Below are 25,608 nucleotides of genomic sequence, written 5' to 3'. Positions count from 1 at the left end.
AGGAAACAAGTGCCAGATACAGTCTAAGTCTTACTGAATTATCAAGAATTACACTTTATTAAACAGGCTTCACAGTTATATGGTTAGGTTTCTTTATTCCAGGAATGCAAAGCTGGGACAGGAGGTGTTAGAAACACAAAGAACATCACAAAGAATAATGGTCCTTTTAGCCCTGTATCTTGTTTTCTACAGTGGCCAGATAGGTGCCCACAGGGAAGTTCACAAGTAGTGCCTGCAGAGAACAGTCTTAACCTGCTGGGTCTCTCCAGGACCTGACAATAAGAATGCCCCTGAGGTGTTATTCAGCTGCCATTGCTAGCAGCCAATGATAGACCTACCTTCCACAAGTCTTTGCACCAGCTTGTACACTATACCAACAGTTTGATTTGCAATCCCTTTTCTGATGATCCCTGGCTTAATGTTTATTATTATAGGTTTTTCAGCTCCAGGCAGTATCAAACCGGAAAACCCAATCCAGGTAATATAAACTAATTTCAGAATCAGGACAATGAGCCAGCCAACAATATTTTTAATTGCATGTGCTTTATCTCTTTCACTCTTTTAACACTACTCTAAATTAAATTACTGGTGAATGAGAAACATTAGCTTTCTTCTCTCTGTCCCAACGGATGAGTGTGTCAAACTTGGAATGAAGAAAGAGGATGACGTGTTATTTTTCAGCCCAAATTTTGCAGAGGTGGTGGGATCCCCAGCTTTTTCAAAGCACATTTAGCATTGTAATTGAGTCCCAGAATCTTCATCTGCCCCAAGCACTTGCAATAATACTGATTTTACTATTGCTGTCAGAATCTCATGGAGTGCATGTAGCCATCATAGTCCTTGTTATTTCTCCTATCATGTGGATTGTGGTGCTGGATGAGAACCACAGTACAGAACTGAACAGTACAGAAAACATTAATATTAGCACAATCAAATTATTTTTTTGGGGGGGAGGGAATTTTACCCTATTGAAAAGGCCCCCAATGAGAAACTCAAGAAGGCAGTTTTCCATAATACTGAAAGGATTTCCCTGAGCTTCTCAGAACCATTTACTAACCCTTTCTTTTAAATATCACACTTTTATTCAAAAAATTTACACAAAAAGATAAATTTTGCTCCAAAACTTTTGTGCTTTCTATGACAGCTTCTTCTGTATCATGTGCTGTTATTTAATTCCCATAGCAAAGTGTTAGGAGAGCTTATAGAGCTTACTATTTTCCCACAGCTTCTCTAGATGGTCTCTCCAGTAACAGTATTACTAAAAAAGAAGAGGAGTTATTGTGTCTGTTTTCTTAAAAACTGTTATAATTTTTTTCTTCCTTCAGATGTGTTTCCAATAACTAAACCACTAATCTTGTTTACTTGTTACAAAAGAACTGAGATGTTTAGAAATCAGAGTGACTCTTAAGATTTTTCATAGCCGCCAATTAAAAAGCCTGGATGGCAAACCAAATAGTTGTAAATGTTTAACGACTGTCGGGACCCGTATTTTACAATAGTTGATTCGGGGGTATGAGCTAGGTTGCCGTCAGTACGCTAATGGTACCCAGCTCTATCTATTGATGGATGGATGGCCAGACTCTGCCCCAGAGGTACAGATTAGCATTGCAGACTCTAATCTGAAGAACTGGGTTTGATTCCCCACTTCTTCACATGCAGTCAGCTGGTTTACCTTGGGTCAGTCACAGTTCTCTCAGAGGTCTCTCAACCACACCTATCTCACAAGGTGGAGGAGAGGGAGGGAAGGTGATTGTAAGCCACTCTGAGACTCCACATGAAGAATGGGGTATGAATCCAACCCTTCTTTTTAATTACAGGGATGCCACCAGGGCCAGCCCTGCCACTAGGTAAACTAGGCGATTGCCCAGGACACTGGCTTACTGGGGGTGCCACATTGGGCGCTCCGTGTGACTCAGTGACATTATCAGTTCGAGGGGGGGGAGCAGCGCCAGAAGTTAGCCTTGCCTAGGATGTCAGACAGTCTAGGGCCAGTCTTGGATGCCACTGAGATACATTACATGTTTCTGCTTCTTATTGTTGGCCATTATTGAAAAACACTCAGGAGGCATGCTGTGAAAGCATTTTGTGGCTTTTGGAATAGAAAGAGACATTATCTTCATAGTGAAATGCAGATTGGAAGTTAATTTCACAGGGGCATAAACCCGTAAACCTTACAACAAAATATGAAATGACAGCTAACCTTTTAGGCATATTTAAAAAATCCTAGCAAAGGAACTTCATTAAGTTTAGAAGTGCAGTACCTGCTCTTGTGTTTCAAGACTACTTAATAAAGTATCCATGATACTTTAGAGCAATGGTAGCTCTCCAGATGTTTTTTGCCTACAACTCCCATCAGCCCCAGCCATTGGCCATGCTGGCTGCAGCTGATGGGAGTTGTAGGCAAAAAACATCTGGAGAGCTACCGTTGGCCACCCCTGCTTTAGAATATGACACAAGAAAGAAAATCAACTATGCCGTTCAACATGTCAGATTAATTCTGTTGAAATTTATATGAAAGCTTAATTTGTAGAATTCCAAGAGTTGGATGCCAAGTTTGAAGTAGCTGGTGGAATGAAGTGGTAAAAGTGGGGAGTAAAATTTCAGCTCAACTATAATCTCATGCCATTTTTTTTTTCAGAAATGTTCATGGTAGTGATTGGGGCCTTGATTAATATAAGGACTGCAGTAAAGGGGAAGGGGTCTTTTATCCTTTCCCTCGTCTTGTGCCATTTTCTTGATGCAAGTTGCTCTTCCACCAAACTTGCTGTTTGCCCCACGAATGCCTTGGGGGCAGGGATATTGGTGAGCATGTGTGTGTGTTGTGTGTGTGTGATTTACCTCAGGAAAATGGCATGGGAAGAGAATTAACCTGCCTACCCTTAACATGATCCTGTCCTAATCATACCACAGCAGCTATTGACAGATTGAAAATACAGAAGTGCAGTAACCATCATCTCTAGTTTGACCTTCAATAGGTAGTCTATGAATTATGAATGATCTCTATGGAAACAAAGGCCACAGCAGCACTTTGAAGCAGTAATTTTATGATGTTCCAAGAAGGCTGGAGATAGCAATAGTAAGCATTTAGAACAGGCTGAGTCTTGCCAAAATTCCTAAGATCTCCAGTGTGGGGAATAGGTTTTCCAAAAAAAAAAAAAATGCTGGAAAAGCTCAGGGGCCATTCTGAATCAAGACATGGCAACCACCATCCTGACCAAGCCCAGTCTCATCAGATCTTGGAAGCTAAGCAGGGCAAAACCTGGCAAGTACTTGGATGGAAGACCTCCAAGGAATACTAGGGCCAGGATGCAGAAGCAGGCATCAAGCCACCTCTCTGCTTGTCTTTACCTCTCAGCCCCACTAGGAGCCTCCAGGAGTCAGCCATGACTTCCAGGCATGCACACAAACAATTTTAAAAAAAAAACCATGGAAACCACCAATCACTAATGTCTTACTGATTTCATTGGGAAACATGTTTAACTTTCTGACATTGAGATCAATGAGTGATATGAGTGCTTTGATTAATGTATTTATATGTGTATCCCATTCTTCCTCCAAAGAGCACAAACCAGTATATGGGAAGTCATCCCATTTTAGCCTTTTAATTCCTTGCAATGTGTCTTAGGCCAGCAACTCTTTTCATGCCCTCACAGACGTTTGAATTTACACGTCCACAGAGCAAATCTACTGTTCAATCTACTGCTCTACTTTTCTCTTCCTCTAACTTTTGTTGAATTGTTCCCAATTGTACTGCACTACATGGAACATGGCCTGATGCACCAATAACATGCTTACCCACATCTGAAACAATCATAAAGATCATTTTTAAAAGTTAGTAGATGGAAAGCACTACTGCATTTTGTTTGCTCTGTTTGCAGATGACCTTTTGAAAGAAACTCCTTTTCCACTAAATGATGACAAAGTCATGGAACCCTTTTCCTTGAAAGACTGGCTGAATGATTATCATGTTAATATCCAGCAGAAGAAATCTTTGAAACTTTTCGGTGATAACTTTGAAACGGAGGTAAAAACTTTCCATTAAGAATTAGCATGCCAGTCAATTTGATTGGTTAGATATTGTCAGTTGACTTCTCTTATTAGCCACCTACAAGTATTTCTAAAGACATGTTTAAAAGATACTTGTGTCCAGGCCTCATTTTGGGCAGGAGCTCATAGGACCAGAGCTCCAGAACCTCTAAATTTTATTGTGCTCTTTCTTTCTTAAACCCCTCCTTCATACTTGCTTCTTTGCTCCATTGTTCAAACCCTTTGTGAGAATTTTGCTGAACTCTTAAGATTTGACAAACTTTCTAATATTTTTCTCCACAAAAAAAATGGGAAAATAACCAAAACATATAAAGCAGACAGATGGAAATCTTCATCATGCCACTGTGGCCACATAGGAGAAAGTAATTTAAAAAGCAAGGGAGGAAGGTTGTATTATGAGAATTATAATTCAAGATGCATTTTAAGGTAGATGCTGAGCTGATATAATTTAGTACACCTTCCGGTGATGTCAGGGGTGTGTGCCATATGCAAATGAGTTGTGCTAATGAGCTTTGGCATCTCTTTTTCTACAAAATGACCCCTGCTTGTGAATATTTTGGTTTTTGTTTCTCATTTAAACTATTCCAGAACAAATTATTTCCATTCATAGTAGCCTTACCTAATGTTAGAAATTGTAACAATTCCATTACAATTCCTTTACAGCTAATTCCATTGTTTTATGATAACAGTGAAGTGACTGACCTTTTGTAATAAGTATCAGACTTCTTATTAAAGTATAGGTATTTTTTGTTCTGATTCACTACTTGGAGAATTCTTGACAATTATTTAACAATACTGGATCAATATTTGAATTTCACAATTTGTTTTAAATAGGCATACAGGCATACAGATAGGTACACAGATATAGCTTGTTCACTTTTCTTCTTTATATCTTTTTTTTCCAATATTTATTTATAGTTTATTGAATTAATACATATTGTGTACAAGCCCGTAACCAAACAAAAAAAACCCTATTATTAAAACAGAGATCGAAGGCAGTGTTTTTTCACTGTTATATATACATTCAAATTCCATTATCTCTATTCACCATTTAACACATTCACCTTCACTACTGCATTACAAATTAAACCCATTTATCCTTTTCACTTACACCCATGGAAAAACTCATTAAAGATGTTTTATCGTTGATGTTCGACACCTTACATAATACCTTACTACTTCCATACTACTATAACCATCTATATGACCTGCCCCACTAATTAACTATTTGCTTTGGCATTCCATTCAGCAGCACCACCCAATTATCTAATTTTGATAAATTCCATTCTATCCTGATGAATCCTCCATTTTTTGGTATTTCTTCCGTTTATGCCAATTTCTCTCTTAGTTATTTAAAACCTCTCTTGATGTTGGAATTAAATGCCTAATTATCCATAATATCTCTTTCATTATTTTATTTTTCTGACCTCTAGATCTAATAAGTTGCTCCCTTTCCCTTCTCCAAATTGCATCTTTGATCTGTTTCCTTATGTCTCTTGAATGTATTTCTCTAAGTGAACCATTCTTTTTTAGCTTTAGAGAATTTACTATATATATATATATATATATATATATATATATATATATATATATATATATATATATATATATATATATATATATATATATACAATTTCCCTCTCGGCTTTTTTTTGTTCTTTCTCCAGCATAGGGGCCAATGTTTCCATTACTAAACAAGATAAATCTTCATTTATTTCTTCTGATATGCTTAAAAATCTTGAAGTATATTTTATCATATCCATGTCTGATTTAGTAATCCTATTCTCTGTTTCTTCCTGTTTAATTTCAAAGTCTCCTGTACCTTGCTCCTTTAGTAGTTGTTTTGTATCAATAGAATTTTTGGTTTGCATCAACTTTGTCATATCCATTTTTATATCCTTCAAACCATTTTCTAATCCATCAAGCTTAAATTTTAATCCCCCTATCTGTTCCATTAAATTGTTCTGCATCTGATTTAATGCCCCCATAAAAAAGTCTTCAAAAGATGACTGAAATATTTTGAGAGCATCCTGCGACAACATGATTCCCTCTATCTTTGAGTCAAGCAGGAGAATTCTAAATTATCTTATACTAATATAGAATGAAGACACCAATACAGAGATTTAGTATCCCCTTACCAACTAGTCTAAATCAATTTGTTCCCCAAGCAATAATGATTCATGTTCAATTGATTTCAATAATTATTCATTATTTGCCTTCCTCTTGCACCACTTAACCCCTTCAAACACGCCACTCACTACTTCTTACAGACTACATACACTCACTTCTTCATTCATTCTCCATCCGAATCCTTTCTCATTAGCCATACACTTTTACATAGACCCACACACATTCACACACTTTTGTAAATTATACAGTTATAAACAGCATTCAATTCCTTGCTTTCCCTTCCCTTTCTTCTTTCTTCCTTCAGCCCTTCTGTTTCCCCTTTCTTCCTCTTCTTCTTTGTCCATTTTGCCCCCTTTTTGTCTTTCTAGTCTTTAAATTTCTTCTTCCAAATTACTTATATCATATTGACCAAACACAGTCTTTTAATGAACTATTCACTGTTTTCTACAGCTCTCAGTCCAAAAGAATAGTGCACCTAATCCTTAGTACTAATCAAATCTTCTTTAACATTATACATTTTCTCCCTTCCGATCTCCACTACACTTAGCAATATTTACATGCAATGTTTTGCCTTAGTTTTAGGCAAGTTTCAAGAAATTTACTTTCTAACTCGAGGTCTTTCCACTCTTGTAGCTCCAAATATTCATCTGCACTAACAGGGTTGTCACTTTCCGTCTCCTCTCTTTTCCACGCCCTTCGGCTAGAGATACAGTGTTTTAAATCACATTTCAGTGTTCTTTAACAAGAAAAAAGTAGAATACTTCAAAAAGAAAGAAAGAAACCAATTATGGTGTTTGTTAGCCACAGAGAGGAGGTGAGACAGGGGGAAAAAAAGTTAGTTTGTTCCTTCAGTGCCAAATCCGCTGCTGCTGCCACTGCCCACCTCCTTTCCTTCTTCCTCCAACTTTGTTCCTCTGCTTCTCTTGCCAGCCACAAAGTAGTTTTCTCAAAGTAGTTCTCTCAGCCACACTCTACATACGTCACCAAGCCAAGCCCAATTTGCAGTCAAAACAAAAAGCGCCTTACTTCAGGTATATACTGTCCTTTTTTCCCCCCTTTCGTCTCCTCTTAGTCTTCCGTTTTTGTGTTACTTTAATTTACTTTCAACAAATGCCCTCCACCTTCACCTCTGTCTCCGGTAGCTGAGACTTTCTCACCTAATGGCGTGCGATGCGGATGGGGCAAAGGGAGGGTAGAAAAGCCAGGAACCTAGAAGTTCCCCTGTGCCTCTCCCCAAGACCCCTTCTGCTAGCAATGCTCCTCTGATGGGAGCTTTGCTGGGTCCTAGAACCCCCCAACCCGCTCGGTTTGATCTGTTCCTGCCCTGATGGCTTGAAATGTGACCACCTCGTCTTGCTAAAACCGGAAGTCCACTTTTCTTCTTTATATCTGACTGACATGTATATCTGCCAAATCATTTCACATTACAGCAAACAATTCCTCATGGTAACAAATACATTAATAAAAATCACACTGTATTTTATTGATTCATTTCTAGGTTATAATTTTTGGACCAGGAATAACTGAAGAGAGAGGAAAGGATGCAGATATATGGATATGGCAGATGGTATGTAATGTTTGTTCTCATTGGTTATGCTCAGTCTTGTATTTAAATGATTCTGAAACACAACTAGTCCATTGATGCCAACAAAGAGAATCCATTCTGCTACAATCCAGAAGCATCCCCAGAATTTGCAGCAAAGTCAAAGGATGTTTCAAGGGGACAACCAAATCAATCCCCATATTCTATGATAAATGGAAGATATTATATTTTACTATTGGCCGCTAATTTGAGTGTTTTTAAACGTTAATCATTGTGGTTTTTAATGTTTTATATTTAGCATTTGTGGTTGATTTTATTGATTGATTGACTTCATGATTATCTTTATTCCTGTGCTCTGCTTCAAGAACCTTCTAATCATAAGGCAGTATGCAAATCATTGAAATAAACAAATAAATGCAATTCGTAATTTTCCTCCCTATTGCTCTCCTGCTACTAATGAGACTGCTGATGACTGTGGAATAATTATGGGAAATGTATGAGCTACAAGCTTTCACTGGAGAGGGAGCATCAAAGAAATCCAACAGATCTGAATCCAAGAGTTCCACAAATGAGTTCCCAACTTCAAGTATTTTTCTTAAAGAAGGTATGTAGGGTTCTGGTTTGAATTGGGACTACAATGCAGAGTGAAATTGGGTTTAAGCTGCCTTCTTGTGTCATTTAATAGATCTGCAGGAGCTTTGTGGGGCTTCTGTTCTCTATGGCTGGACCAACATAAAGGTCCTGATACCAGTCATAATAAAGGACTTTATGTCTGTCCAGGTAAAAAAAATAGCTCTGTTGGGAAAATAGTACCAAGAAAATGACTTAACCTCCCTCCTCTTCTCTGTACCACAGTCTCAGTCTAAATCAGGATGCATGATTTTTTTTTAAAAAAATAGTAATAAAATTCATGGAACTCCCAACATCACATTTAGATTTCATTACACAATGGAACTTTCACAAGTTCCAAAGACATTTTCAGTTAATGGCTGCAGAAGATTTTATCTTAAATTGAAGTCATGGAGACATTACCTGGGAGCAATGAGTGAATTTATAAATTATGCTTGATCATGAAAATCCAGCAGTGCAATCCTAAACAGAATTCATTTTATTAATTAAGGAAATTTATAGGCCACCTCTCTCTGCTTGAGGTGTCTTACAACCAGAAATAATACAATAATGTGCCCGAATAGATGCAAAACAGAAACATATATTTGCTGGGGGTTTAGGTTTACAGGGGTAACAAAACATCACCGCAGTGGGGGAATCTATTAAAATCATCTGATGGGAAGCCTGATGGATCCAGTAGGTTTTTGAACAGCATTTTGGGATTTTCCTGGTGATATGGTTGTGCTCCTGGTGATGCCCTGATTGATGTCAGACATGGGGAAATGTACCAGGTATTGGATACAGTTGCATCTAGGCACCCTCTCTTAAGTTGATGAGCCCAAGCAACCTCTTGGCTCATTAAGGGGCTGTGGATGATGAAAAGACAGGGCTAGAGTGACTGTAATGCTGTGGACCAAGATTATATATGGTTCCTCTTAAATTTTAAGTTTGGGCAGTCTTGAGGCCTGCTTATAAATTTTTAAATGTTTTATTTTTTCTTGTGGCAAAGCCCTAGAACCTAAAGGTCAGGCCCATTAGAGAGGGCCTTGAGTTGATGCACCTGCAGATTTGTTGCCCAGGGAACTGAAGGGAGACACCTGTGGCTGACACCCTTATCTGGGTCTCATTAATGTTATTTTGTGGAGTTGAGTTCTGATTGGGTTTTTCGAATCTAACCACGAGGGCTCCTTAAGAATAAAAGATTACCTTTTTCTTTGCTCTGGGCCCTCTACGGGACGATTGGACTAGACTCTGGAACCCTAGACTCTACGCTGGGGCTCTCTGTTTGTGGATTCAATGGACTTTGTTGCCTGATTTCTTTGGAACCATATGGTGCCTTTAGTTAAGTATATTTTGCAACGTTATTGTTTTGGCTCACTGCTCTTAATGATAATTTTTAAGCCTATCTTTAAATAAACTCTTTTTTGGTTTTAAAAAAGAGCTTTCTTGTCGCTTTGTGGGGGGGGGGGGGTTGTAGCAACATGCCAAAAGCTTACTCGACCGCCCCGAAGGTCGCCTAATCTACCAAATAAGAAAAAATACCTTGTCTGGGGAACTCCCGGCCACATCTGCTGTGGTTGGGCTTCCCCCGGTCTTAGAGGATAAAACTCTGAGGTTGGGCTGGGATCTCAGAGTGTAAAAAGTAGTCCAGCCTGGTGGCAGTTTACCCCAGGATCCGCTTTTGGGGCCTGGATATTTGGATTTTGTTTGAGCCACCATTCTAACGGCCTGCTTGGTCTCGGTCATAGGGGTCGGACCGTTACAGTGACAGTGGAGAAAGACTCAGGATTCATCTAACAAGGCATAAGCTAGAGCTCATTTGAAAGCCTACTCTATGGCCATGATGGAAGCAAAGAAGTAATACTAATCTGCCACCAATGCATCCCTACAGTGTAGATCTTGAAAACTCTACTGGATGGTCAGTGGCCTATTGAGTTCTGTCCAACAGGAGGAGGTGGATTGCTCTGCAGCCTGTTATGGTCATTTTGCTAAGCATGTTGCAGATAAAATCTCATTCGTTCTAACGTGGACTCTACATTAGCAGGTACAGGACTGGATGGTCCCAGTGTGCCAGTTCATCCAGTTGTGTGGGATGCCTTTCAGCTTGTGCAGTATGAAGATGTAGACAGGATTCTGGGAAGTTCAGACCTACCACCTCTTTGTACAAGTGTTGTCCCTCCTGGCTGCTTAAATCTGGTGGACTGGGTTTGGGAGACTGTAAGATGGAGATGGAGTGGTCATTCCTGTATTAAAGCATGCCATGGTGTGCTACTTCTAAAGAAACCTACTCTGGAAACAAGACAGTTGAATAATTACTATCTAGTCCCAAATGCGCTATTCTTGAGCAAAGGGCTGAATGAGTGATGGCTGGTCAGCTTCAGAGATTCTTGAATCAAGTGGATTGTTTAGATGCATTCCAGTTTGGTTTCAAGCCTGGATATGGGACTGAATCAACCCTGGTCACCTTGAAGGATGACATACACCAATAGATGGATGGGGCAATTCAATCCTGTTAATGCTCCAAGACCTCATGGTAGCTTTCAATACCATCTATCATGGTATCCTTCCAGATCACCTTTTGAGACAGGGACTGGAAGGCACTGGGAGTTCTGCTGTAAGAAAAAGCCCCCTACTTTTAATACACATGGACATCGTGATCACCAGTATGGTTGCCAGGGTGCCTGGAGTTTTGACTCGCACACATCTGCTCTAAGAAGTGGACTTTGCCCATGGTTTCTAAGGCTTATGTGGATATTATAAGCCTCAGCTATGCAGCAGCAGCATTCTACATCTCTGGATGGGTGTTAGCCAGAACTACAGCTTCCAAGCTGCTCCTTGCATGCCCAATCTTGGCCACTGCAGTGGAAGAAGCCACACCACCATGAACTGTACAGGCAAACAGTTTCCAGTCTGTTTCCATGAACCAAAGGCTAACACCACCAGAATCCATCTTGTTTTCCTGGCTCCATATCCAACAGCTGCTTCAACTTCTGCATAAGGCAATCAAGCTTATCTTAGGCGTGGATCCTGCCAGACCACCTAAGCCTTTGTCTAACAGAACTCAAGACAAAGACTGGTGCCAAGAAGAAGACTGAACAAGAGGAAGACCATCTTCAGCCAGAGCCAAGTTCCTTTGTGTAAACTGGGTGTTACCTTAGGTAGCAATTTGGCCATCTATTGTCACCTTTTTAGATAAGTTTGGTAAACTCAAGCACATCTCCACCCAGTAATTTCCCCCATTCTTTTCCCCATTTTGGAGCCTCACCCTGGTCCATTGCAACCTGAAAGTCCAGCCAGGTACCCCTGGACCAAGCTTGTTCGTTGGTCAGTCATGGGCACCCAATTAGGCGCCACCAATTAACTTGCTATTGGCTACTGCAGGTCCAACCATTATGGTCACTGCAGAGCCTCCCCTTTTCTGAGGTCATGTACCAGCTGACCACCGGTCATCCACCCCTGTGCCTCCCATCCCCTAAGGGCTCAAAGTAGTCTATATAACCTATAACACAGCTCCCCACATGTGTGCTTCTAGCAGTATCCCAATTCCACTGTCTAGATCCATCCCCGATTCTAAGGCCAAGTTTCGGGTCCCCTCTCCCACTTCCTCGCTCATCGCCACTGGAGCCTTCCTTGAAGAATACGATCGGTAAATATCACCCTGTTCGTCTACCCATGTGTTTCCCTATCTCTCTCTCTATTTTTCTTAGGACTGTATGTATGATTTTATGAATATTTTATCTTGTATGGAAGCCTATATTTTTCTGGAATAAATTTTAATTGTTTTACTTAAATAGAGTCCCTAATATTTTTTAAGCCTTAATTTCTGGACGTGGAATCCTGTATACACAGGTAAAAGATCCTGATTAAGCCAGGTGCCCACATGACAATTCCCCATCTTCGTTTTGAGGGCATTTTGGCTTACACTGCTCCTACCCCAAGGTTAAGTTTCAGAGTGTGGTGCTGGTGGACTGCTGCTCTGCCCCTTAGCCTTTGACCTATGAGGTTCTCCAAGGTTCCATCTTGTCCCCATGATTTTTAACACCTATGTAAAGCCACTGGGGAAAAGTCATCTGGAAATACAGACTGAGCTGTCCCCAATATGCTTATGACACTCAGTTCTATTTCACACTACCAGCAGATCCCAGGTAGAGTGAAGAAACTGAGAACAGGTGTCTGGACTGAAGATAGTTTTGGATTGGATGATGGCTAGCAAGCTGAAACTTAATCCTATTAAGATGGAGGTACTATTTGTAGGGGGAAAGTCTGACCCAGGAAATGAGTTATCCTCTGTTCTAGATTGTGTTGCACTACCCTTAAAAGAGCAGGTTCACAGGCAGAGGATTCATAGTAATAATAATATTTTTTTATTTATATCCTGCCCTCCCCGCCAAGGCAGGCTCAGGGCGTCTTGAGGAAGCTCCTGAAATCGGGCCTCATTTTGAATAAATAGGTGGTAGTGGTGGCCATTGAAGCCTTTCAGAAGCTTCAGCTGGAGAGCCAGCTGCGGCCCTTCCTATGGTATATGCTTTAGTAACTTCTAGGTTAGATTACTATAGTGCACTGTATGTGGAGCTGCCCTTGAAGAATTTGCAGAAGCTGCAATTGGTACAGAATGCTGCAGCCAGAATGTTGGCTGGAGTGGGTCATAGGTACCATAATGCTCCCATCTTGTTCCACCTGCACTGGTTTCCAATTTGTTTTGGGACTAAATTCAAGGTGCTAGTATTGTGGTCTATATGGTCTAATAGCAAGTTGCATAGGTTCTCCTGGTATGGCTTGGGACCAACATACTTTAAGGATCACCTTCTCCCATATGATCCTACGCACTCACTCCAATCATCCTTAGATACCCCACTTCAGTTGTCCCTGCCATCTGTGACCAAATGGTTGGTGAACCATGAAAGGGCCTTTTCTGTCATGGCACCTAAAATTTCTCCCAAGAGAAAGTCTACCTCCCTCCTCCAGCAAGTGAAGACATTTTGGTTTTGTCTAGCATACCTCAATAAATTTTTTGCAGGCCCATAGCTACGGGGGAGCCAGGCCGCTCTATTTAACCCCCCCCTTCTCTCTGTAGGGCCCCGCAGTTGGACCCAAGGAAAGGGGAGGGAGGGAGAGAGCACAAAAGAGAGAGCACACAAGAGAGAGCAAGAGCAAAAGAGAGAGAGAGAAACAATGAGAGAGCAGCAGCGAGAAAGAGTGACAGAGAGAGAGGGAGCTACAGCAAGAGGGAGAGAAACCACGAGAGAGCAGCAGCAAGAGAGAGCAACAGAGTATGCAATAGAGAAGCGATGGTAAGGGGGAGAGCGAGAGAGCTGCAGAGAGAGAGAGCACGTGTGACAGCGAGGAGGGGAGAGAGAGCAACTGTGAGAGAGGAACAGCAAGCGAAAGAGAGAGTGCCTGGGGCTGGATCAGAAATCCACAGTCTAGAACAGAGAAGAACACCATAAAATAACCCCCTGCTTCACCCCCTCACCCCATTTTTTATTTATTAAAGTGTCAAGCACTTTAGGGGAACTCTTCCCCTCCCTCCCCCCTCTTACTGAGCCTGCTCCGGCGGGGAGGGCGGGATATAAATCAAATAAATTAATAATTCTACCCCTCCTTCCTAGTGCTGGCACCTCCAATCATCTCCTTCCATGTGCATTTACAGAGACCTCAGTCTGAACTAAACCCACTTTTTAAAAAACCCATCAACCAAAGTGTTTTACTATGGCTGGGCAAGAGAGAGCTGGGGCTGGGTGAACTGGCCACTGGAGGGAAGAAGCAACCAAGCCCTGCAGCCCCCACCCCACAACCAATTTTTTCATCTCCCGGGTCCCTCCACCCAAAATGTTTTGGCTACGGGGCTGGTTTTTGTCCTCCTTTTCTTCAGTCCCTATCAGACAGCTAATGGATGGTTGTTCTACAACGGTAGAGTGTCATTGAAGTCACTGGCAGATTATAACTCATTCAGGCCTGTTCCATGTATTATTGTACATCATTTTCCAGATACTGTCTTGCAGATTCGTTACATTGCTAATACTTAGATTGATAGATAAAGTAATATGTAATTTAGTTCCTACTTTGTGAATACTCTATTCTTGTAGCACTGAGGAAAGATCTGGAGAGGTGGAAAAAAAGTACATACTTTGTTCCTGCCTTTCAGGAAGGTGCATCTGTTGTTACTACTGATGGTAAATCCTTGACTTTAGCTACTGGAGACAGTCTTCTAGTACCTGTACAGACTAAGTGAGTATAAAACCATATATTCTACCTGTGGGTGGCTGTATTTTGACATGTCTTTCTCTTCATTTAAAGGTATTGATGCATTATAGTTCTATCTGCTTGTTGATTTTATAATAAATAGAAATATTAAATAATACCCATGTTGAATCATTATGCTCACCTTGGGCCAGTCATTATTTTTCAGGGCCCAAGCTGAGAAGACCAGGTTCCCTGCTTTGTTAATAGCTTTTCAAAAGGGAGGGGAAGTGTTTTTTAAAGGACACATATTTTCTACTTCAAAATGGGAACAACACAGCTGTGAGCTCTATTTTAAATAGTGAAATTGAGTGGCAGTTATATGAGTTAAACTGCTTTTCCCTTTCCTGTACAGTCCCCAGGCAAATTGAGGTTGGTAAGAGATTCACATTTCTTTTGTTCTGTTTTAGTCCTCAGACAACTTATTTCACAAGGTCATTTGAGGAAGGCTGGGATAAAAAATGAGAGTACTAAATTGTTAAATGATATGTCCTGCAAATCAACAGTGGTCAACACTGTTAACTTGTGGCACAAGCTAAATCCCAAATAAAAGATGGTGTCATGTAGTTGTACAATTACAGTACATTCATTCATTCAATTATTTATTTTAGGCAATTTATATTCCACCCTTTCCCATTGCAGATAATACCATAAGAAAACCATCCTCTGCTGCTTTGGGATAGTTACACCTCTGGTCTTCTGAGCTGGGATGCAGGAAGAAACACCACAAGGCAGACAGGCAACAGTGCAGTCCTAACTGTAGGGCCTGGTAGCTAGATGTGCAGGTTCTCCAGGTCCTGTCCAGTTGAAACAAACATTCTTTGGTCTTTCCCATTTGTGTTACCTCCTTTTGCAGACTGACCCCTTGTACTTCAGATTTAATCTGTTAGGTATATTTTATAGTTGGCTGTGTCTAACTTAGTGAAGGGGAACTGATGCCTGAAGATTTGATTAGGGTCAGCTATGTCAAATCCTGTTATATATCAGTCCACTCAAATTACTCAAATTATTGCTCATCCATAGCAATCTGATCTAATGACTGCAACATAACACTTCCACAGATGTTGGCAAAAATCTGTGTAACTGATTGTTCAATTAAACTAGAATGTTCCCTGTAAATCTTTTTATTGTGTCCAGTATAACATTTATTAGTAATTATATTCTGAGTAGGAGGAAAGCATCAGGAGAGGAGAGAGAAAGATGTATTTGGTGACATTACAGAACCACTCAGCACACTTGAAAGCTCTTGTAAGTGCTATTATCCAGCAATAAATGTCCTAAGAAAAAAGTGTAATGCTATCTGCCAATGAATACAGTGATACTCCTCAGCTCATGGAGAACCAGATTTGCATTTACCATCAACCCAAAGAGCCACATGACTATTGTATGCCTTGTACACCACCCCTACCAAACACACATATGCAATAACTGTTTTGTATTAAATACATAACAACAACCTTTTAAAGGTACCTCTGAGCATGTTGTGCTTCTCCACCATTGTCCCGCCCCACCTTAGCCACCCCTTGTTATCTAGAGCCAGGGAAGGGCTTTCCCCCATTGCCTGCTCTGTCCTCAGCATGAGACACAAATTGCCAAGGCAACAGGAGGAAGGCCAACTGTCTGTGGGAAAGGGGGAGTAAAATCATCACCCCATCCTTTTCCTTGGTGACTGCCGGATGATGGTTTTACTCTTTTCTCTGCTGCTGGTGTTGTCTCCTCCATACAATTTAATTTGATTTGATTTGATTTTTGGATTTATATCCTGCCCTATCCCACAAGTGGGCTCAGGGCGGCTTACAACAGTAAAAGAACAGAGTTAAAATAATATCATAAAAACAGACATTACAAAACAGGAGCAGCATGGTAAACAATCTTACAAACATAGGCAGCAAAGCCCCCAGCAGCATGTGGATAATGGCTAACAGTGTAACATAACACCATAATGGTGAAATGCTGGGGGGAGTGATGGCTCTCAAAGGATGCCTGCTGGATTAATTAAAAGCCTAGCAAAAGAGCTCTGTCTTACAGGCCTTGCAAAACCTTGACAAGTCCCTCAGGGCCCGGATCGCCAGCGAGAGCTCATTCCATCAGGTAGGGACCCGGATCCAAAAGGGCCTGGCCCTCATTGAAGCCAGCCGGGCATCCTAAGGACCAGGGGCTATGAAAAGATGTTGAGCAGCAGACCTCAGAACCAGTGTGTGTGTGTGTGTGTTCATATGGGGAGAGGCGGTCCCAAAGATATGCAGGCTCCTGTCCATAAAGGGCCTAAAAGATAAGCACCAACATCTGTCTGAATGCTGGGATGGATGTGCAGAGGCTGTAGAAGGAGGTGTTGGAGAAGATGCACATTTATACCTATCCATGGCCCACCACTCAGGGAAGCTTGCAGCTTACCTGTCCCCCAGTCCCTGCAGTAGCAACCACAACCCCGTACTAGGCTATGGCGTTACTCATATTCCTGGAACACAGGGCAGATGCCACACTGGGAAACAGTGCTCACAAGAGCCACAGGCAGCATATATGAAAAAGCTGCTGAGTTAGTATTGCTGGCTTACAGTGGAACTGACAAGATTAACTGGGCTAGTTTTAAACATCATGGCACATCAGTCTTATCATATATAAGATTTCATTTTATTGTATTATCTGTAATGTCTTTGCTTCAGTTATGAATATTCTAACAACTTGTGGTGCTATTCCGTATTTTTAAGGTTTCATTGGAAGAGAGAAGAAGGATCTATTGCTCTTCATGTTGTTCAGGACCCACAGCAGAAAAGACCCTATGCCTGAGTTCAATACATTACTGACAAGATAGATGAATCAATTTCTTACTAAAAATGTTAACTTTGTCATTTTACAAAAGGGCACAATTAACAAAGGGATCAAAATATGTGTGTTAGGGGCTTGCACTATAGAAAATTTGTTATAATTTCAGATCAGGGCTGGGGGGAAGGGTTACAATGATTGCTTATGTTCAGGTAGGATGTTACCAGTTCGGGATTTAAATCTGTGTAGTTCTGGAGTTTGGGACCATTATGTTCAATGGGGAATGTATCGGAGGGTCTGTGCCAGCTGTTTATAAAGATAATGTTTCTAAAGATAATGACATCAAATTTGCACACAGTCCTCTCTGTAACCTAAAGACTCCTTAATTTTCATGCAGATTGAATAAAGGGAGCTCAATTTCTACATAATCCCCAAAGTAGGCAATTCTCTGTACAGATGCACTTCTCTCTACCAGTTCTTAACATGGCAGTCAATCAGCAGTTTAGCAGGAAACTCCAACTGATCCTGCCATTAAAAATAAGCAAATAAGCAAAAATGATGCTGTATGTATTTTCTCATTCCTACAGTGACTGACTGAGAATAAAAATGTCTTACCTTTCATCTAAAAACTCTGCATTTCTCATCCTTCCTTGTAGTGTTTGTTTTTCTTCAAAAAGTAAAAGTGGCTTCTTTTACAGAACTTTTCCCTGTTCCTTCCCATCAGTCTACTATTATTTCCCACAGAAAATTTTTTGGGAATGCTCAAGTGGCTGTTTTTCAATCAAGTGACACCAAAACTGCAGTGGAGTGATTTTTGCCCATCCTGTAAACCAAAGGTGGCCAACGGTATCTCTCCAGATGTTTTTTTTTGCCTACAACTCCCATCAGCCCCAGCCAGCATGGCCGATGGCTGGGACTGATGGGAGTTGTAGGCAAAAAACATCTGGAGAGCTACTGTTGGCCACCCCTGCTGTAAACAGTCTCCTTACCACAAGGTAAGCCAAACATTAGAGAATTGGAAATTGGCTGTGTGCGACTTTTGTGAGTTTTTTGTGAGTTTTTTTGCAGATAAGGTCTCATCGCTCCGGCATGACCTTCCCGCCACAATTGATACAGTGAAAGAACTCAAGGCACAATACAAGAACTCGTGGGCATTCGATGAAATTGCTGAGCAGTCGGGTTAGAATGGATAAAAAGAGGTACTTCTTCACCCAAAGAGTGATTAACATGTAGAATTCATTGCCACAGGAGGTGGTAGCAGCTACGAGCATAGCCACCTTCAAGAGGGTGTTAGATAAAAATATGGAGCAGAGGTCCATCATTGGCAATTAGCCACAGTATGTATATATATATGTGTTTCGGCTTCTCTTATGTTCTTATTGCAAAAGTCACTATACCGTCAGAAGATTTCAATATCTAGGCCTTTGGGGCATACCAGAAGACACTCCATCATTCTCATCTTCCTTCTTCTTGCAGTGCATCATTCGCCAATGAAGGTTCCCAACACAAGTGGTAAGGAGAGAGAAAATAATAAACATTTGTTCTCCACCCATCACCCCACCCCCAAACAGAGAGAAGACCAAAGAAGACAGCAGTATGGGAAGTGTGGTTATTGAGTCCAAAACAGTAGCCCTAGCAGGGGATGAAATTATACACAGTGTTTAAAAAGGTGAATCTCCTGAGCAATTAATTCATGCTCAGCCCTGCTCAGGTCTCTAAGCCTTCAACATGTGTTTTAAAGTTCTTTGTCCACCAAATCACATGGACTGGGAATTCATATTCTCATACGCTCCAGATTGTACTGACACAGAGTATTATCCCACTCATGGGGGAAGCATTTATAGGCACATAGAAACCCAGAGTTTCTGTCTTTTTGAAAGCAATGCATTAACCATTAAACCACAAGACTGTACTGAGATGATTATTTTCCATACTAATCCATCTGTACCAGATCATCAGGATGTGGTGGTATAATATAGCCTGGTCTTGTCCTGGAAGCCAAGCAAAGTCAGTATTTGGATGGGAGACCAAGGAAGAATGCAAAGGAAGGCAATGGCAAACCACCTCTGTTTCTCACTTGCCTTGAAAACCCTATGCTGTTGCCATAAGCCAGCTATGAGTTGATGGCAGTATACACTTACACAAAACAGCTAATCAGCCCTCTGACTGAAAAGACATCAGAAGCTTATTCATTGCATCTCAGGCAAAGACCACTCAATTAAAGATTCTTATTTAAACACAGTCTGATTACTCTTGAAATGATTGGATCTAAAAGAATCGCTGTGACACAAAAGACAATAGCATCTATCAGTGAAATCGGAAAAAAGTGAACACATGTTATCTTTTAACCCATCCATCTTAAATTTAAAAGATAAAATAAAATTTCTAAGATTACCACCAAACAGTTTCCTGAACACTTTCTCTCAGATTTGGGTGTTTTTAGGGTATGACTACTTTGGCCACCAAATGAGAAGGGAGCACTCATTGGAAAAGATCCTGATGCTGGGAAAGACAGAAGGCAAAAGAAGAAGGGGATGGCAAAAGATGAGATGGCTGGACAGCGTTACTGATGTAACAAACATGAATTTGAGCAGACTTCAGAAGATGAACATATGAACATATGAAGCTGCCTTATACTGAATCAGACCCTCAGTCAAGTCAGTATTGTCTACTCAGACTGGCAGCGGCTCTCCAGCATCTCAAGCTGAGGTTTTTCCCGCCTATTTGCCTGGACCCTTTTTAGTTGGAGATGCCAGGGATTGAACCTGGGACCTTCTGCTTACCAAGCAGATGCTCTACCACTGATCCACCGTCCCTCCCTATGGTGGAAGATGGTGGAAGACAGGAGGGCCTGGCGTGACTTTGTCCATGGGGTCGCAAAGAGTCGGACTTGACTGTGCGACTGAACAACAACAAACCTTATACAAGCCCAGTTATGTGAACTTCACAAGACTCCACTAAACCATGACACTACTAAACCATGCAATGTGATTAACACTCCTCTAAGAACTGAATGCCACTTTCTCAAGAACTTATAATGTGTTCTACTTATTGTAAGATTTAGTCTGGACATACAGCCATTTATTTATAATCTGTTTCTCAAGGATGGGACAGTGTGAACAATGCTGAAACAGTAATAAATATGTGTTTGCAAATTTGAAAACTAAAAGCAAGTTCTCAGGTCTACTCTGTTCAAGAAGCGATACCATCGAGGTCACAGAGTTCATGACAGTACGATAGACAAGCAAACTGGGTAGTGCATACATATGTTTGTGTGGGTTTAGGATATTCAGGTTGCTTTCAGCTTTATCTATAAATTTCCATTGCAGAGGGTGCCCTCTGCACAACAGGCATGTTCAGCATAGATACGTTTGCCTGGCACATTGCCCTTTACACCGCACTTTGCATCTTCCTTCCTCCTGCAGTCTAGAAATGTGTTTTGAAGTATGAGCTCATTAGATGTCCCATCTGAAATGAGGAAGGGAAGAGAGGAGGGAAAGTAAATATTTCCAGTAGTTTATAAGACTCCACAGAAAATTCCAATCTGCTTTACAACATATTTGTTTATTTGCTCTCTTTTGCAAAAACTGATTCTCATGCTAGAGATGGGACAAGCAAAGTATGGTCTGCAGCTGAAGGATGATTTTAACCTGCAACTCTGTCAGACCTGATATTGAAGGGATCTATTTTAGGACATACAATAAGTGGGACTGACACAACCCGCCAATAATGAGCCAATAAGAACATAACAGAAGCCATGTTGGATCAGGCCAATGGCCCATCCAGTCCAACACTCTGTGTCACACAGTGGGCAAAAAACCAGGTGCCATCAGGAGGTCCATCAGTGGGGCCAGAACACCAGAAGCCCTTCCACTGTTGTCCCTCCAAGCACCTAGTATATAGAGCATCACTGCCCCAGTCAGAGTTCCATCAATATGCTGTGGCTAATAGCCACTGATGGACCTCTGCTCCATGTGTTTATCCAATCCCCTCTTGCAGCTGTCTATGCCCATAGCTGCCACCACCTCCTGTAGCAGTGAATTGTCCCAGCACCCTGAAATGAAGTTTCAAAATGCATGGGTTCAGTTAGGCTTTACTATAGATACTACATACTATCTGTTAACCACATGTATTATCCTGTTATGTAATTTCTGCATCATTTAATATGCAAAGCTAATATTTATGCTTTTGTTTCAGTTTTGTTCCAGATTTTCACTTAAAAAAAAATTCTGCTTCCTAATCCTATTACACTGCTGATTACATGTCCCATCCTATTGACTACATCAACCTACACTGTAAAATCTGCCTTGAATCTCAGTGAGAAAGGTGGACTATAAATAATGTAAATAAACAAAGGATTTGAACTCACTGGTGCAATTGAGACAGTGTTGTTTCAATAACAAAACACAAAATTCAGGAAAGAGAGGGACATATTGACATGGCATTTTCTCAGCATGAAATGTGCACTGGCAGCATGTTTTCATGTTTACTGTATTTGTTGTAGAAAGGTTATAAACTCCCAATTGATGAATGATATCAGAGGACATTTCTGCAGTCAGTTTGATGTAGTAGTTAAGTGTGTGGACTATTATCTGAAAGAACCTGGTGTGATTCCCCACTCCTCCACATACACTGTTGATGTGACCTTGTGTCAGCCACAAGTTCTCTCATAACTGCTCCTCTCAAGAGCAATTCTGGGAGAATTCTCTCAGCCCCCACCTACTTCACAGGGTGTCTGTTGTGGGGAGGGGAAGGGAAAGGAGATTTGTAAGCCACTCTGGGACTCTTTTAGTTAGCAAAGGGTGGGGTATAAATCCAATCTCCTCCTCCTCCTCTTCTTCTTCTTCCTATCATTTTATTATCAAATACAAGGAAGTCGAAATGAAGGATGAAGTGTAGTCTGTGTAAGTGGAACTAGACAATTAAAGAACTTATGAGGTCAACTTAGGTTACTTACATGAATACATTTTTAGGGCATGGCAAGTTTCTTTTACAGGATTGATTTCACAAATTCCTAAATTACACGATCCCTCCCGGTCTTTGGGTATGCAGTGAATACATCTAACAGCATCTGCTACAAAAGATAAATTATCTTCATTATACCCAAAGCATCATCTGGCCACAGTTATCTATAGACTGATTGTGCCTACATCAGACTATTGTAATGTATTTTGTATGGGGTTGCCTTTAAAGCAGGTTTAGAGACTTCAACAGGTTTGAAATGCAGTAGCAAGGTTGCTTATAAGCATGAGTTACATGGCATATATCCAACTATTGTATTTTATTTATTTATTTTAACATATTTCTATTCCACCAATTCCCTGTAGGGCTCAGGGTGGAGTACAACATATGATAAAACAATAAAATACAATAAAAACATTTTATAAACAGACAACTCAACAACACTCAGAAAATTTACCGTAATTACATATTGCCCAGCCTGGCTGTCTCACATCATGATATCCCATAGAGATGGCAGATATCATTCTATTTTATAGCTCAGGTGACAGTGCTGGCAGGGGAGGCCAACCAGATCAAGAATAGATGCCCGCAGTCTCAACTAAAAGCCTGGCAGAACAGTTCCGTTTTACAGGCCCTACCGAAGGCTAATAAGCCAGGTAGGGCCTGGATCTCTGTAGGGATCTGATTCCACCAGGTCGGGGCCAGGACTGAAAAAGCCCTGCCCCTAGTATTGTTTGTTTGATTTTATTTTTTTTATCCCACCTTTCCCACAAATGGGCTCAGGGTGGGTTACAAGCATTATTTAGAAAACATAGGAACAGTTTAAGATTATGGTATCTATAACTCTAAAAGATGATGTACAGGCTATTTCATACTATATCCCTGGTGTCCCAGAGTTGATTTAGTCACTTTCCAAACAGGTTGGCAGCTCAGTCCTCCAGAGGTTGTGGTCCTCATAATTTGTTAATAATAACAAATAATGACTGATGACAGCAAATAATGACAGTTTCTTCAAGACCTCCACTTACTACTGGTTTATTCGTAGACAAAATTCACTAAATATAAAGCTCTAGAACATCTGGGACCAGCATGTCTAAAAATTTCCATCTTCCATATAATTCTTTCTACTGGTTCATAATTTTGTCTCAGATCCTTTTCTTTGTGCTGTCACAGCCAGATGAGGGATCATCACAGACAAGGCATTGACTCAAATCTACAGGTTTATTTCAAATATGGTGGGGGACAAGTCTGTTTGAGGATGATTCTTCATTGTTTTATAAATTCATTTCCCCCAAAAAAATCCTAATCTGGGTAATTCTTCTATGCTAGCATGAAATTTTGTTCTTGTTTTTGCTTATTTTTTTTAATTAATTAAAAAGTTAACTGAAGATATCTTTCTTTCCCTTCCCAAAGATGTGAGTGGGCTTCTATTATCCTTCATAGTTTTCTAGGGGAAACTATCTCTTCCTCTTATGCAGTTTTTATTTACATCAGTCTATTCTCATTGTCAATAGGTGCAAAGTCATTCTCCTATCCCCATAATCAGTGGTTCCATGCCATTCTTTCTCCTTTTATTTTTTAGGCATCAAACTCATTTCCTTTTAGAAATTAACATGGTTCAGCTTTGCAGCTGCTGTTGATAATTCTTTATCAGTGTCATCCTATGTGGAATTAAGACCATTGACTTCCATGGATTTAGATAGATATAACTCAGTTTAAAATGATATTATGTACGATCCTGATTTTCTAAGCTGTCATCAAAGGTCTTATGTTGATCAGCACAACCTATTAACTTTTTAAAAATCATCAGTTATAGCTAATGGTGAATTGCCTTTGACTTGCAAAAAAATTTTTCCACAAAAAAGGTTAATTCCCTCCGAATCCTTTTAAAAATTTTGGCTGCAGTTCTTTATTATTGTGTTTATATAAATATTTATGGAGTATGGGGGCGGGGGGGGGGACAGATTCCAAGCTGTTCGTTTTTAATGCATCTTAAGCCTGTAATAGCATTACCACATACTAAAGTTTATCCAGGAACTTACCTCCTGGTGTTAGGCAGAAGAAAACAAGGAGCAGGATCTGATGCACAGGAAGCATTTTGCAATTAGAAGGACTGTTTGCCATAGCAAAGCCCAAGTGACAGAGGGAAAAACACTAGCCTTTGTTACATCCAGTAAGGTAGACTAACTGGATTTTTTAAAAATCCCTTTGATGACTCAGACACAGAAGTAGTGTAGAGAACATTCTGTCCTTAGAAGGTAAATGGAAGTAAAGGCTGTTGGACCATGACATTGCATATTAGCTATTTATGGCCAAGGAACAGAGTATGGAGCAGATCCATGTACAGAGCTATGGTGACCTGTGCAACCAACCTCTGTGTTGCAGAATTTATCTTTCAGCAACAAAAATGGAATACAAAACAAAACCTGCCATCACAATGGTCAGTTTTCCATTTACATGCTTAACAGTGCAGTCCTAAACAGAGTTGCACTCTTCTAAATCAATTAACTTGCAGTATAAGTTGCCCAGATCTCATGCATACACAATAAATTGTACTAGGAGAATGTGCAATCTAATAATGATAGTAGTAGTAATAGTAGCAGCAGCAACAGCAGCAGTCATACAAAAAATAATTGAATAGAAGAGGTCTCCTGAAAGTTAAACAAGCAGTTGAAGGATTAAAGCAAGCACTGAATGACTATAAAGGAAAGCAAAGAGAAGTTTCTAAATTCCCTTCTAGAGCCTATAGCGCAGTACATACATTTCTTTCTACAGCCTTTTGTAATAAAAACTAGAACTTATCTTCAGGATACAAAACATTTTATTTTGCTCATAGAAGGAGTGACAGTACCAAAGAATGCAGTATTAATGGTGGTAGATGTAACAGCACTTTACACAAGCATACCTTTTCAAGAAATTAGGATGATCATTGAAGAGACATTGGAGCAAAGAATAGACAGACATCCCCCACCTATGTATTATTGGAATTATTGGATCTCTTATTTGAGAAAAATTATTTTGGATTTGGTGGAGATTTTTATTTTCAGTTGACTTGAGTAGCGATGGGAAGCCTGGTGGCTCCCAGTGTGACCAATTTATATATGAATTATTTTGAGAACAAGTTCATTTTTGATGAGACTATAAATCCATATTTGGCTAATATTTGGCTGTACAAAAGATACATTGATGATTTATTTATTTTGTATATTAATAATGACATTGTGGAAGAGTTTTTGAATTGGATTAATCAGTTGCATAGTAGTATAAAGTTTGAAAGAGAATGGGGTGACAGAAAGATCAAATATCTGGATACA

The 25,608-nt window shown here is 40.3% G+C and overlaps 1 protein-coding gene and 1 long non-coding RNA gene across 2 annotated transcripts in view; one reads left to right on the top strand and one right to left on the bottom strand.

Annotated features, from left to right (window-relative positions):
• HAAO (3-hydroxyanthranilate 3,4-dioxygenase) overlaps positions 1-17,961 on the top strand; it is a 58,580-nt gene extending 40,619 nt beyond the window's left edge. The window contains exons 6-10 of the mRNA XM_060247485.1: positions 435-478; positions 3,879-4,024; positions 7,676-7,744; positions 14,475-14,557; positions 17,278-17,961. Of these exons, the coding sequence (XP_060103468.1) occupies positions 435-478; positions 3,879-4,024; positions 7,676-7,744; positions 14,475-14,557; positions 17,278-17,356 (421 nt within the window). The 3' untranslated portion in view covers positions 17,357-17,961. The remainder of the gene's footprint in view (positions 1-434; positions 479-3,878; positions 4,025-7,675; positions 7,745-14,474; positions 14,558-17,277) is intronic.
• Positions 17,962-20,576: 2,615 nt separating this feature from the next.
• LOC132587297 (uncharacterized) lies at positions 20,577-24,486 on the bottom strand. Its single transcript, XR_009556413.1, has 3 exons — positions 24,337-24,486; positions 22,290-22,406; positions 20,577-20,800 (listed from the first exon to the last, which is right to left on the bottom strand). It is a non-coding gene; the product is annotated as an uncharacterized LOC132587297 (long non-coding RNA).
• Between the last annotated feature and the right edge of the window lie 1,122 nt (positions 24,487-25,608).

Source organism: Heteronotia binoei, chromosome 1 (genome assembly GCF_032191835.1).
Source record: "Heteronotia binoei isolate CCM8104 ecotype False Entrance Well chromosome 1, APGP_CSIRO_Hbin_v1, whole genome shotgun sequence".
Classification (NCBI taxonomy): Eukaryota; Metazoa; Chordata; class Lepidosauria; order Squamata; family Gekkonidae; genus Heteronotia; species Heteronotia binoei.
Note: the sequence above shows the minus strand (reverse complement) of the source record. Positions and strands in the feature narration are given on the sequence as shown.